Source organism: Salvelinus fontinalis, chromosome 16 (genome assembly GCF_029448725.1).
Source record: "Salvelinus fontinalis isolate EN_2023a chromosome 16, ASM2944872v1, whole genome shotgun sequence".
NCBI lineage: Eukaryota > Metazoa > Chordata > Actinopteri > Salmoniformes > Salmonidae > Salvelinus > Salvelinus fontinalis.
Genome location: NC_074680.1, coordinates 22,882,525 through 22,896,397, shown reverse-complemented (window position 1 = coordinate 22,896,397; position 13,873 = coordinate 22,882,525). Strand labels below are relative to the sequence as shown.

The following is a 13,873-nucleotide window of genomic DNA, read 5'->3' as shown; positions in this document are numbered from 1 at the left end:
AACAAAAACCATTTATTTCAAAGTTTAACAAACCATACAACTCTATGCGCAGGGACGATTTTTAACAATTTACACTGAACATTTTACAAAAATACATTTACTGGAAGAACTGCAGATGCAAACTTTGGTAACAGAATGACGATAAAATCTCTGTTTAATATCTGTTCCCAATTAAGATTCACAGATGTCTGCAGAATTCACAGACACATTGATCCACATGGAAAACTAAAGGCATAGCAACTGAAATTGACTTGGTTACAGGAAATACATTTATTTCCATAACATCATTTAAAAAGTAGTTTCAAATTAATTTCAAATACATCCAACTTAAAAGTTACATATCACTGATGTTAACATCACTGATGTTAGCATGGAGGGAAAGTTGAAGCATAACTAACGAAAATTACAAATGTATGCTTAATCCATATAAGCTCAAGTATAGTTTTTCCTAGCCACTGTGCTTCTACATCTGCATTGCTTGCTGTTTGGGGTTTTAGACTGGGTTTCTGTATAGCACTTTGTAAAAAGGCCTTTATAAATCAATTTGATTAATTGATTATACAAGGCAGTCATGTCTCATGTGTAAAACTAATAATGATTCAATAATCCATGCTTTCTGGGAATGCTACGAAGTCAGGAAGTTGTGGGCGGAGCTAGAAAGTTGGCTATCAGAATATTACAATGTTAACATACTTTTAATCCGTCTGTCTGCATACAGTTGAAGTCGGAAGTTTACATACACTTAGGATGGAGTCATTAATACTCGTTTTTCAACCAAATATTTCTTGTTAACAAACTTTAGTTTTGGCAAGTCGGTTAGGACATCTACTTTGTGCATGACACAAGTCATTTTCCCAACAATTGTTTACAGACAGAATATTTCACTTATGTATCACAATTCCAGTGGGTCAGAAGTTTACATACAGTAAGTTGACTGTGCCTTTAAACAACTTGGAATATTCCAGAAAATTATGTCATTGCTTAAGAAGCTTCTGATAGGCTAATTGACATAAGTCAATTGGAGGTGTACCTGTGGATGTATTTCAAGGCCTTCCTTCAAACTCAGTGCCTCTTTGCTTGACATCCTGGGAAAATCAAAGTAAATCAGCCAAGACCTCAGAAAAAACATTGTAGACCTCCACAAGCCTGGTTCATCCTTCGGAGCAATTTCCAAATGCCTAAAGGTACCACGTTCATCTGTACAAACAATAGTACGCAAGTATAAACACCATGGGACCACGCAGCCGTCATTCCGCTCAGGAAGGAGACGCGTTCTGTCTCCTAGAGATGAACGTACTTTGGCGCGAAAAGTGCAAATCAATCCCAGAACAACAGCAAAGGACCTTATGAAGATTCTGGAGGAAACAGGTACAAAAGTATCTATATCCACACTAAAACGAGTCCTATAGCGACATAATCTGAAAGGCCGCTCAGCACGGAAGAAGCCACTGCTCCAAAACAGCCAGACTACGGTTTGCAACTGCACATGCGGACAAAGATCGTACTTTTTGGAGAAATGTCCTCTGGTCTGATGAAACAAAAATAGAACTGTTTGGACATAATGACCATCATTACGATTGGAGGAAAAAGGGTGAATCTTGCAAGCCGAAGAACACCATCCCAACCGTAAAGCACGGGGTGGCATCATCATGTTGTGGGGGTGCTTTGCTGCAGGAGGGACAGGTGGACTTCACAAAATAGATTGCACCTTTAGGAATGAAAATGATGTGGATTATATTGAAGCAACATCTCAAGACATCAGTCAGGAAGTTAAAGCTTGGTTGTAAATGGGTCTTCCAAATGGACAATGACTCCAAGCATACATCCAAAGTTGTGTCAAAATAGCTTAAGGACAACAAAGAATGTATTGGAGTGGCCATCACAAAGCCTTGACCTCAATCCTATAGAAAATGTGTCGGTAGAACTGAAAAAGCGTGTGTGAGCAAGGAGGCCTACAAACCTGACCCAATTACACCAGCTTTGTCAGGAGGAATGGGCCAAAATTCAACCAACGTATTGTGGGAAGCTTGTGGAAGCCTACCCGAAACGTTTGACTCAAGTTAAACAATTTAAAGGCAATGCTACAAAATACTAATTGAGTGTATGTAAACTTCTGACCCACTGGGAATGTGATGAAAGAAATAAAAGCTGAAATAAATAATTTTCTCTATTATTCTGACATTTCACATTCTTAGGATCACCACTTTATTTTAACTGACCTAAGACAGGGAATTTTTACTAGGATTAAATGTCAAGAATTGTGAAAAACTGAGTTTTAATGTATTTGGCTGAGGTGTATGTAAACTTCCGACTTCAGCTCTATTTCAAGACATGGCATATACTGTTTGGGGTGTCGTGAGATACACTGGACGATTCTCTTCTCATCACTCATCTTGAAAAAACATATACTGAAAACTTGGAAATCAATCAATCCGCCATCATTAACACAATTGAAAGTGCGTTGGCTACTGAGAGAAACGAAATGGTCCTGTTTCAGGCAATTTGGCAAACAATAATCAATAATCAATAATGCAGTCACTAGGGATGGAGGTGTGACCAGGCACTAGGGATGGAGGTGTGACCAGTCACTAGGGATGGAGGTGTGACCAGTCACTAGGGATAGAGGTGTGACCAGGTACTAGGGATGAAGGTGTGACCAGGCACTAGGGATGAAGGTGTGACCAGGCACTAGGGATGGAGGTGTGACCAGTCACTAGGGATGGAGGTGTGACCAGGCACTAAGGATGGAGGTGTGACCAGGCACTAGGGATGGAGGTGTGACCAGTCACTAGGGATGGAGGTGTGACCAGTCACTAGGGATGGAGGTGTGACCAGGCACTAGGGATGGAGGTGTGACCAGTCACTAGGGATGGAGGTGTGACCAGGCACTAGGGATGGAGGTGTGACCAGTCACTAGGGATGGAGGTGTGACCAGGGGAGACGTATTCCTTGTTTGTGTCTAAGTTTTTGTTTATTTTTTGGAGTGTAAAACATGTAATCAAATAAAAGTATGATTCCAGTCAAAAAGACAGAAAGAATGAGGTGTCAGCTATGAAATGGCACCCTGAGTTGGAACAAAACTATTTGGGTTCATTGAACTACAATAAGTAAAGTGGATTTACACCCGGTAACATAATTCCATCATGTGTCCCTCATCTGTACTACACAGAAATGCATAATTACTTTTCTTTATTGTTCTTTACTGTACAGTATTGCGTTGTTTTGTACTCTGCTGTGCTCCACTCACTGTACTGTGCTATCCAAACTTGTGAAACATATGTCTATGATATGTTCAGGTTTGGTAAGTCTGTGGACATTAACGTCAAGGCCAGTATGACAGTTGAAGGGAGGACAGTAGCAGGTGAGCCAACTGTGGTTTGTGACTATTATATTTTTCCATTGTAGTCAATACGAGTTTTAATAACTTAATCATTGATAAACAAAATGTACATCAGTACAATGACTAACTAATTGGTAGGTCTACCGTTGCTTGTTACTTTCAAGACTTTTTCTGGTTGATTTTTTCTAAGACCCCTTTTCCATCTGTTCATCCAGAAATCAAAGCCTTTACTTCTGCCTCATTTTTAAGATGGAAAATGGTTGAAAGGCCTTCATTTCCCCAAAATATCTATATTCTTTCAATTTGATATTCTCCTATGACTTCACATGTTGGTACTCATGGGGCCTTTTCAATGGAAATGCCCGTGTGTCAAGGGTAACGCTGCTTCGAGGGTGGCTGTTGTCAATGTTTTCCTGGTTCGAGCCCAGGTAGGAGCGAGGAGAGGGACGGAAGCTATACTGTTACGCTGGCAATACTAAAGTGCTTATAAGAACATCCCATAGTCAAAGGTATATGAAATACAAATCTTATAGAGAGAAATAATCCTATAATTCCAATAATAACTACAACCTAAAACTTCTTACCTGGGAATATTGAAGACTCATGTTAAAAGGAACCACCAGCTTTCATATGTTCTCATGTTCTGAGCAAGGAACTTAAACGTTAGCTTTCTTACATGGCACATATTGCACTTTTACTTTCTTCTCCAACACTGTTTTTGCATTATTTAAACCAAATTGAACATGTTTCATTATTTATTTGAGGCTAAATTGATTTTATTGATGTATTATATTAAGTTAAAATAAGTGTTCATTCAGTATTGTTGTAATTGTCATTATTACAAATACATTTAATAAGTCGGCCGATTAATTGGTATCGGCTTTTTCTGGTCCTCCAATAATCGTATCGGCGTTGAAAAATCATAATCGGTCGACCTCTATACTCTACCCTCCAACACATTTTGAACCACATGGACCTCAGTTGGAGCTCAGAAAGAGAGGAGAGCGAGGAGAGATATGCCTCTCTCCCTCCATCCCTCTATCTTCTCCTCTCTGTACATATCACTCCCTCTGCCGGCTGTCTCCTGCAGGGAATTGTGGCCAATGGATCAAGGGTTAGGAGGGGAGAAGGGGTGAGAGGGAGAGGAGAAGAGAGTGTAAGAGGAAGAGTTTCTAAGTAGGGGAGAGCACTGGGCATAGAGAGAGTGAGAACGTTTGGGTATAAGGGAATAAGCGGGTAACTGGGAATGCTGCAATTATGAAGCAAGTCTTACACCACTCTCTCCCTCTGCCGCTCTCTGTCCTCCCTACTCTCTCTCTGTCTTTCCCCCCCGCTCTCTCTCTTTCTCGCTGTCTCCGTCTCTTTTTATATCTATCTCTCTGATGTGGAGCAGAGCAGAGGATGAAGCAGTACATTAGAGAGAGAAAACATGAGGCCATTCAGTGTTGCTGGTTGAATTGTCAGTGCTTTATCATTTATTTACCAGGCTACAGGTCAGTGCTCCAGTACAGACCACACAGCCATGGTGCCATCACACTGCCACAACCACCACACCCATTCTCTCTGTCTTAGTCTCTCTCTCTCTGTCTGTCTGTCTTGTCTCTGTCTGTCTCTCTCTCTCTCTCTCTCTCTCTCTCTCTCTGTCTCTCTCTCTCTCTGTCTCTCTCTCTCTGTCTCTCTCTGTCTCTGTCTCTCTCTGTCTCTCTCTCATCTGCACTCTACTATATTTAGCTTATCCTCTTCTCATCTTTGTCCTCATGCCTGTTTCTCTCACTTTTTTTCATTCTCTCCCCCACGCCCTTGAGAAAAGAGTGATGATAGAGAGACAAGGTGTGATGTCACAGCTAGGAATGCACATTTTGGGAAATATTTATTTGGTGTTTAACGTTGTACACGGAGGACATTTTAGCAGAATTCTGCATGCAGAGTCTCAATTTGGTGTTTGCCCCATTTTGTGAATTCGTGGTTGGTGAGCGGACCCCAGACCTCACAACCATATAGGGCAATGGGTTCTATACTGATTCAAGTATTTTTAGCCAGATCATAATTGGTATGTCAAATGTTATGTTCCTTTTGATGGCGTAGAAGGCCCTTCTTGCCTTGTCTCTCAGATCGTTCACAGCTTTGTGGAAGTTACCTGTGGCGCTGATGTTTAGGCAAAGGTATGTATCATTTTTTGTGTGCTCTAGGGCAATGGTATCTAGATGGAATTTGTATTTGTGGTCCTGGCAACTTGACCTTTTTTGGAACATCATTAATTTTGTCTTACTGAGATTTACTGTCAGGGTCCAGGTCTGACAGAATCTGTGCAGAATATCTAGTTGCTGCTGTAGGCCCTCCTTGGTTGTGGACAGAAGCATCAGATCATCAGCGAACAATAGACGTTTGACTTCAGATTGTAGTAGGGTGAGGCTGGGTGCTGCAGACTCTTCTAGTGCCCTTGCCAATTCGTTGATATACAGTGGGGAGAACAAGTATTTGAAGCACTGCCGATTTTGCAGGTTTTCCTACTTACAAAGCATGTAGAGGTCTGTAAACAACCAGGGCAACTAAGGAGTGGCTCCATAAGAAGCATCTCAAGGTCCTGGAGTGGCCTAGCCAGTCTCCAGACCTGAACCCAATAGAAAATCTTTGGAGGGAGCTGAAAGTCCGTATTGCCCAGCGACAGCCCCGAAACCTGAAGGATCTGAAGAAGGTCTGTATGGAGGAGTGGGCCAAAATCCCTGCTGCAGTGTGTGTAAACCTGGTCAAGAAGTACAGGAAATTGTAGTTGCAAACAAAGGTTTCTGTACCAAATATTAAGTTCTGCTTTTCTGATGTATCAAATACTTATGTCATGCAATAAAATGCAAATGAATTACTTAAAAATCATACAATGTGATTTTCAGGATTTTTGTTTTAGATTCCATCTCTCACAGTTGAAGTGTACCTATGATAAAAAATGACAGACCTCTACATGCTAGGAGGAAAACCTGCAAAATCGGCAGTGTATCAAATACTTGTTCTCCCCACTGTATGTCCAGGCATCCAGCATTCATTGCGTCCAGGAGGGACATTTGATCATGTAGATGGTGGTCATAAACCAGGGTGCGGCTCAAGCTGCGTCCCTGTCTCACCCCACAGCCCTGTGTTTTTGCCAATTTTAACCGCACATTCTCTCTCTATCTTTGTCTCTCTCTCTCTTTTACTCTCTCTTTTTCTCTCTCTGTGTCTCACCCTTTCTATTTCTCTCTACAGTGAGTGACAGCTGCTTCAGGAACCTGGCTGAGGACCGCAGTGGAGTAAACCTCAAAGATCTGGTCCACGACCCATCACTGTGAGTACACACACGCACACAGACTTTGCAGGTGTTATGCCAGGTGCAGCGAAATGCTTATCCAACAGTGCTGTAGAATGTTAGAACGAGTCCAATTAACCAATATGTACAGTACCAGTTAAAAGTTTGGACACACCTACTCATTCAAGGGTTTTTGTTTATTTTTACTATTTTCTACATTGTTGAATAATAGTGAAGACATCAAAACTATGAAATAACCCCAATGGAAATGTGTAGTAACCAAAAAAGTGTCAAACAAATCAAAATATATGATTTATTTTAGAATCTTCAAAGTAGCCACCCTTTGCCTTGCACACTCTTGGCATTCTCTCAACCAGCTTCATGAGAAATGCTTTTCCAACAGTCTTGAAGGAGTTTCCACATGCTGAGCACTTGTTGGCTGCTTTTCCATCACTCTGCGATCCAACTCATCCCAAACCATCTCAATTGGGTTGAGGTCAGGTGATTGTGGAGGCCAGGTCATCTGATGCAGCACTCCATCACTCTCCTTCTTGGTCAAATAGCCCTTACACAGCCTGGAGGTGTGTTTTGGGTTATTGTCCTGTTGAAAAACAAATGATAGTCCCACTAAGCGCAAACCAGATGGGATGGCGTATCGCTGCAGAATGCTGTGGTAGCCATGCTGGTTAAGTGTGCCTTGAATTCTAAATAAATCACAGACAGTGTCACCAGCAAAGCACCCCCACACCATCACACCTCCTCCATGCTTCACGGTGGGAACCACACATGCAGAGATAGTCCGTTCACCTGCTCTGAGTCTCACAAAGACTTCTTATTAGTGTCCTTTTTAGTGGTGGTTTCTTTGCAACAATTCGACCATGAAGGCCTGATTCACACAGCCTCCTATGAACAGTTGATGTTGAGATGTGTCTGTTTCTTGAACTCTGTGAAGCATTTATTTGGGCTGCAATCTGAGGTGCAGTTAACTCTAATGAACTTATCTTCTGCCGCAGAGGTAACTCTGGGTCTTCCATTCCTGTGGCGGTCCTCATGAGAGCCAGTCTCATCATAGCAGTTGATGGTTTTTGCAACTGCACTTGAAGAAACTTTCAAAGTTCTTGACATTGACTGTAGAAAATCCCCATGGTGTTGGTGGAAGAATCCTTTAATTCATGGCCACCTGCTCAGCTGGGCCAGTGGTACATTAATTAGGTCAGGTAGAAATGTCTGACAGATCTCACTTCCATAAAAGGATGATATCGCCATCGCCCGATCTCGCTGCTTTCTCTTCCTTAACTCCATCTAATCCAGAAGTTCTGTGCGTCCATGAATCCACACTACCCAGTAAATATACCACTTTATGGTTAAAGGAATTCCTCCCTCAGTCTCATCCATTCCTCTGTCACCTGGCCCGTGACCACCTGTTCACCTTCCCTGTCAGTCATCCTACCTGTCCAGCTACCCACACAGATTCCAATAATCTTTCATTGACATTGTCTTAAAGTAATGATGGACTGTTGTTTCTCTTTTCTTATTTTAGCTGTTCTTGCCATAATATGGACTTGGTCTTTTACCAAATAGGGCTATCTTCTGTATACCACCCCTACCTTGTCACAACACAACTGATTGGCTCAAACTCATTAATAAGGAAATAAATTCCACAAATTAACTTTCAACAAGGCACACCTGTTAATTGAAATGCATTCCAGGTGACTACCTGATGAAGCTGGTTTAGAGAATACCAAGATTGTGCAAAGCTATCATCAAGGCAAAGGCTGCCTGCTTTTAAGAATCTCAATATATAATATATTTCGATTTGTTTTATACTTTTTTGGTTACTACATGATTCCATATGTGTTATTTCAAAGTTTTGATGTCTTCCCTATTATTCTACCACATAGAAAATAGTTTTTTTTAAAAGAAGAAAAACCCTTGAATGTGTAGAGAACTTTTGACTGGTACTGTACATATATATATTAGAGGTCGACCGATTTATGATTTTTAAACGCCGATACCGATATTTGGAGGACCAAAAAATGCCGATACCGATTAATCGGCCGATGAATTAATTATTTATAATAATGACAATTACAACAATACTGAATAACACTTTTATTTTAACTTAATATAATACATAAATAAAATCTATTTAGTTTCAAAGTAAATAATAAAACATGCTCAATTTGGTTTGCATAATGCAAAAACACAGTGTTGGAGAAGAAAGTGAAAGTGCAATAGGTGCCATGTAAAAAAGCTAACTTTTAAGTTCCTTACTCAGAACATATGAAAGCTGGTTCAATATTCCCAGTTCTTCAATATTCCCAGTTAAGAAGTTTTAGGTTGTAGTTATTACAGGAATTATGACGCATTGACTATTTCTCTCTATTTCATATGCTTTTGACTATTGGATGTTCTAATAGGCACTTTAGTATTGCCAGCCTAATATCAGGAATCTCAGGAGTTGAAGTCATAAACAGCGCTGTGACTCAAGCATTGCTAAGAGTTGCTGCCAAACGCAGTAAAGTTTGAATGAATGTTTACGAGCCTGCTTCTGCCTACCACCGCTCAGTCAGACTGCTCTATCAAATATCAAATTATAGACTTAATTATAATATTATAAACACAGAAATACCAGCCTTTGGTCATTAATATGGTCAAATCCGTAAACTATAATTTCAAAAACAAAACGTTTATTCTTTCAGTGAAATACGGAACCATTCCGTATTTTATCAAACGGTTGGCAACCCTAAGTCTAAATATTGCTGTGACATTGCACAACCTTCAATGTTATGTTATAATTATGTAAAATTCTGGCAAATTAGTTCGCAACGAGCCAGGCGGCCCAAACTGTTGCATATACCTTGACTCTGCATGCTGTCGTGGTAATTTCCTGTATTACTAAATGAGGAGAGTTTACAAACAACACACAAGTCAGAGTTATATTTTAAACTCCATCTTTAATTATATGAGCTTCACCATAGCCCTTTGACTCTCTGATCAATTCAGTGTCTATAAATGAATTCTCTGAGAGTCCTTAAAAAATAATTCTTAGTATCTTTTATAGCCAAGATACACCCCTCTCAACTTACATGACGAACCACAGATCTTAGGAACTTCACAAGGGCCTTTTTCTTGAGAGAGGAGTATCCCATAGCCATATAGCAGTTCAGTTTGGTCTCTTAGACGAGGTTCTACTTCTCGTTCTTGGTACTTCCTAGTACCAAAACATTACCTCATCCAATGGCATATATCAATTGTCAATTCTAGATACTCCCATCTAAAATACATCCCCTCCTGGACAAACTCACGGAGGGGAGTGAGCCTCTAGGTCATATACTAGGTCAAGATTCATGCAACATCAGAGGGGTAATACAATGGTTCCAGACACTGCCATACTCCGCCCCCCCAATGGGAAAATGAGGGAGTGACTGGAGTACAGACATAGTGGAGCCCTTCACATGGTTTCACAGATATATTCACCTATGAAGGACAATGTTCAAACCTGACTTCTCCCTTTCTGATATTCTGCATATTACCAGACATGTAAAAGACAAGCCTGACCTCTCCCCTCTCTGGGCCCCATGTTACTTTTCCCTAGAGGAGAAAGGAAAATGTAACTGCCAACAGTATAGTCCAAAAAGAAGACATTCTAATGACAAGTATAAAGTAAATAAAACATGTTATTTATCTATGTTACCTAACTAATTCTGATTCAGCTACGACAGTGCACTAAATGCAAGAGAAGTGAAGTTAAGGTTAGGTACATTTGTGCAACGAATGTGCTTTTGTTAAATCATCAACCGTTTGGCGAAGTAGGCTGTGATTCGATGCTAAATTAACAGGCACCGCATTGATTATATGCAACAGAGGACAAGCTAGTTAACCTAGTAATATCGTCAACCATGTGTAGTTAACTAGTGATTATGTCAAGATTGATTGTTTTTTATAAAATAAGTTTAATGCTAGCTAGCAACTTACCTTGGCTACTTGCTGCACTCGCGTAACTAGTGGTTAGTCTGCCACGCAGTTTCCTCGTGGAATGCAATGTAATCGGCGTCTAAAAATGATGAATACTGATTGTTATGAAAACTTGAAATCGGCCCTAATTAATCGGCCGACCTCTAATATATATATTTGTGCTTATACAGATGAAGTCGGAAGTTTAGATACAGTTAGGTTGGAGTCATTAAAAATTATTTTTCAACCACTCCACAAATTTCTTGTTAACAAACTATAGTTTTGGCAAATTGGTTAGGACATCTACATTGTGCATGACACAAGTCATTTTTCCAACATTCGTTTACATACACATTATTTGGAAGTTTGCTGGGGGTCATTGTCCATTTGGAAGACCCATTTGTGACCAAGCTTTAACTTCCTGACTGTTTTGAGATGTTGCTTCAATATATCCACTTAATTTTAATCCCTCATGATGCCTTCTATTTTGTGAAGTGCACCAGTCCCTCCTGCAGCAAAGCACCCCCACAACATGATGCGGCCACCCCTGTGCTTCACGGTTATGATGGTGTTCTTCGGCTTGCAAGATTCCCCCTTTTTCCACCAAACATAACGATGGTCATTATAGCCAAACAGTTCTATTTTTGTTTCATCAGACCAGAGGACATTTCTCCAAAAAGTACGATCTTGGTCCCCATGTGCAGTTGCAAACCGTAGTCTGGCTTTTTTATGGCGGTTTTGGAGCAGTGGCTTCATCCTTGCTGAGCGGCCTTTCAGGTTATGTCGATATAGGACTTGTTTTACTGTGGATATAGATACTTTTGTACCTGTTTCCTCCAGCATCTTCACAAGGTCCTTTGCTGTTGTTCTGGGATTGATTTGCAATCCCAGAACACGTCTCCTTCCTGAGCGGAATGACGGCTACGTGGTCCCATAGTGTTTATACTTGCGTACTATTGTTTGTACAGATGAACGTGGTACCTTTAGGCATTTGGAAATTGCTTCCAAGGATGAACCAGACTTGTGGAGGTCTATACTTTTTTTTCTGAGGTCTTGGCTGATTTCTTTTGATTTTCCCATGATGTCAAGCAAAGAGGCACTGAGTTTGAAGGTAGGCCTTGAAATTCATCCACAGGTACACCTCCAATTGACTCAAATGATATCAGAAGCCTCTAAAGCCATCCCATAATTTTCTGGAATTTTCCAAGTTGTTTAAAGGCACAGTCAACTTAGTTTATGTACATTTCTGACCCACTGGAATTGTGATACAGTGAATTATAAGTGAAATAATCTGTCTGTAAACAACTGTTGGAAAAATTACTTGCGTCATGCACAAAGTAGATGTCCTAACTGACTTGCCAAAGCTATAGTTTGTTAACAAGACATTTTTGGTGGTTGAAAAACGAGTTTTAATGACTCCAACCTAAGTGTATGTAAACTTCCGACTTCAACTGTATATGGGGCAGCAGCCTCGAATGTGCTAGTGATGGCTATTTAACAGTCTGATTGGCCTTGAGATAGAAGCTGTTTTTCAGTCTCTTCGTCCCAGCTTTGTTGCCCCTGTACTAACCTTGCTTTCTGGATGATAGCAGGGTGAACAGGCAGTGGCTCGGGTGGTTATTGTCCTTGATGATCTGTTTGTCCTTCCTTTGACATCGGAACCTGTAGGTGTCCTGGATGGCAGGTAGTTTGCCCCCGGTGATGCGTTGTGCAGACCGCAACACCGTCTGGAGAGACCTGCGGTTGTGGCCTGTGCAGTTGCCGTACCAGGCGGTGATACAGCCCAACGGGATGCTCTCAATTGTGCATCTGTAAAAGTTTGTGAGGGTTTTAGGTGCCAAGCCAAATTTCTTCAGCCTCCCGAGGTCTGTGTGGGTGGACCTTTTCAGTTTATCAGTGATGGGTACGCTGAAGAACTTGAAGCTTTCCACCTTCTCCACTGTGGTCCCGTCGATGTGGATAGAGGGGTGCTCCCTCTGCTGTTTCCTGAAGTCCACGATCATCTTGTCTCTCTCTCTTCCTCATCCCTTTCCCTCTGCATCTCTCTCCCTCACCCTCCATCCCTCCCTCCAGCCATGTCAACCTCCCTCCCCCTATCCTCGCAGAGTTAAGGGTCAGGTACCAGCGTGTAACGTGCCATTTAAATAATCAAATAATCTTGGTCCAATTATGCTGGTGCCACAATTGATATTTCACGAGGGCAGCATCGTGTGTGTGTGTGTGTGTGGGTGTGTGTCCTGGTGTTGTGAAGCATTGAGGCACCTGCGTGTGTGTTGTGGAATGGACCATTGAGGCACCGTTTGTGTGTCCTGGTGTTGTGGACCGTTGAGGCACCTTTGTGAGTTGTGTTGTGGACCGTTGAGGCACCAGAGGATGGCTGTGATAGATGACTCCATGACACCTCCCTCCCCGTGCCTAGACTGTAATGCTAGCTAATGGCAAGGCTAGCTAGGTGCTTTCTAATGCCCAGACTGCAAAGGAGGTCCATGCAGAATCATGCGGCAACATGCAGCACCGCTGAGCAAGTTAACTACTACAAACAAACACATACACAGTCTGGGGCTGTACGCTAGGATCCAACCACTGTACCAACACCTGACTACGACACACAGCACATACACAGTCTGGGGCTGTACACTAGGATCCGACCACTGTACCAACACCTGACTACTACACACATACACAGTCTGGGGCTGTACGCTAGGATCCAACCACTGTACCAACACCTGACTACGACAGACAAATGCATACACAGTCTGGGACTGTACGCTAGGATCCAACCACTGTACCAACACCTGACTACGACACAAACACATACACAGTCTGGGACTGTACGCTAGGATACAACCACTGTACCAACACCTGACTACTACACACAAACACAGTCTGGGGCTGTACGCTAGGATCCAACCACTGTACCAACACCTGACTACGACACACAAACACATACACAGTCTGGGACTGTACGCTAGGATCCAACCACTGTACCAACACCTGACTACTACACACATACACAGTCTGGGGCTGTACGATAGGATCCAACCACTGTACCAACACCTGACTACTACACACATACACAGTCTGTGGCTTTACTCTAGGATCCAACCACTGTACCAACACCTGACTACTACACACAAACACATACACAGTCTGGGACTGTACGCTAGGATCCAACCACTGTACCAACACCTGACTACGACACACATACACAGTCTGGGACTGTACGCTAGGATCCAACCACTGTACCAACACCTGACTACGACACAAACACATACACAGTCTGGGGCTGTACGATAGGA

The 13,873-nt window shown here is 41.8% G+C and overlaps 1 protein-coding gene across 11 annotated transcripts in view; it reads left to right on the top strand.

Annotated features, from left to right (window-relative positions):
• LOC129812827 (gephyrin-like) overlaps positions 1-13,873 on the top strand; it is a 133,098-nt gene that overhangs the window by 28,413 nt on the left and 90,812 nt on the right. For all 11 annotated transcript variants that reach the window (XM_055864726.1, XM_055864725.1, XM_055864728.1 and 8 more), the window contains exon 2: positions 6,578-6,656. In XM_055864726.1, coding sequence (XP_055720701.1) covers positions 6,578-6,656 — 79 coding nt within the window. The remainder of the gene's footprint in view (positions 1-6,577; positions 6,657-13,873) is intronic.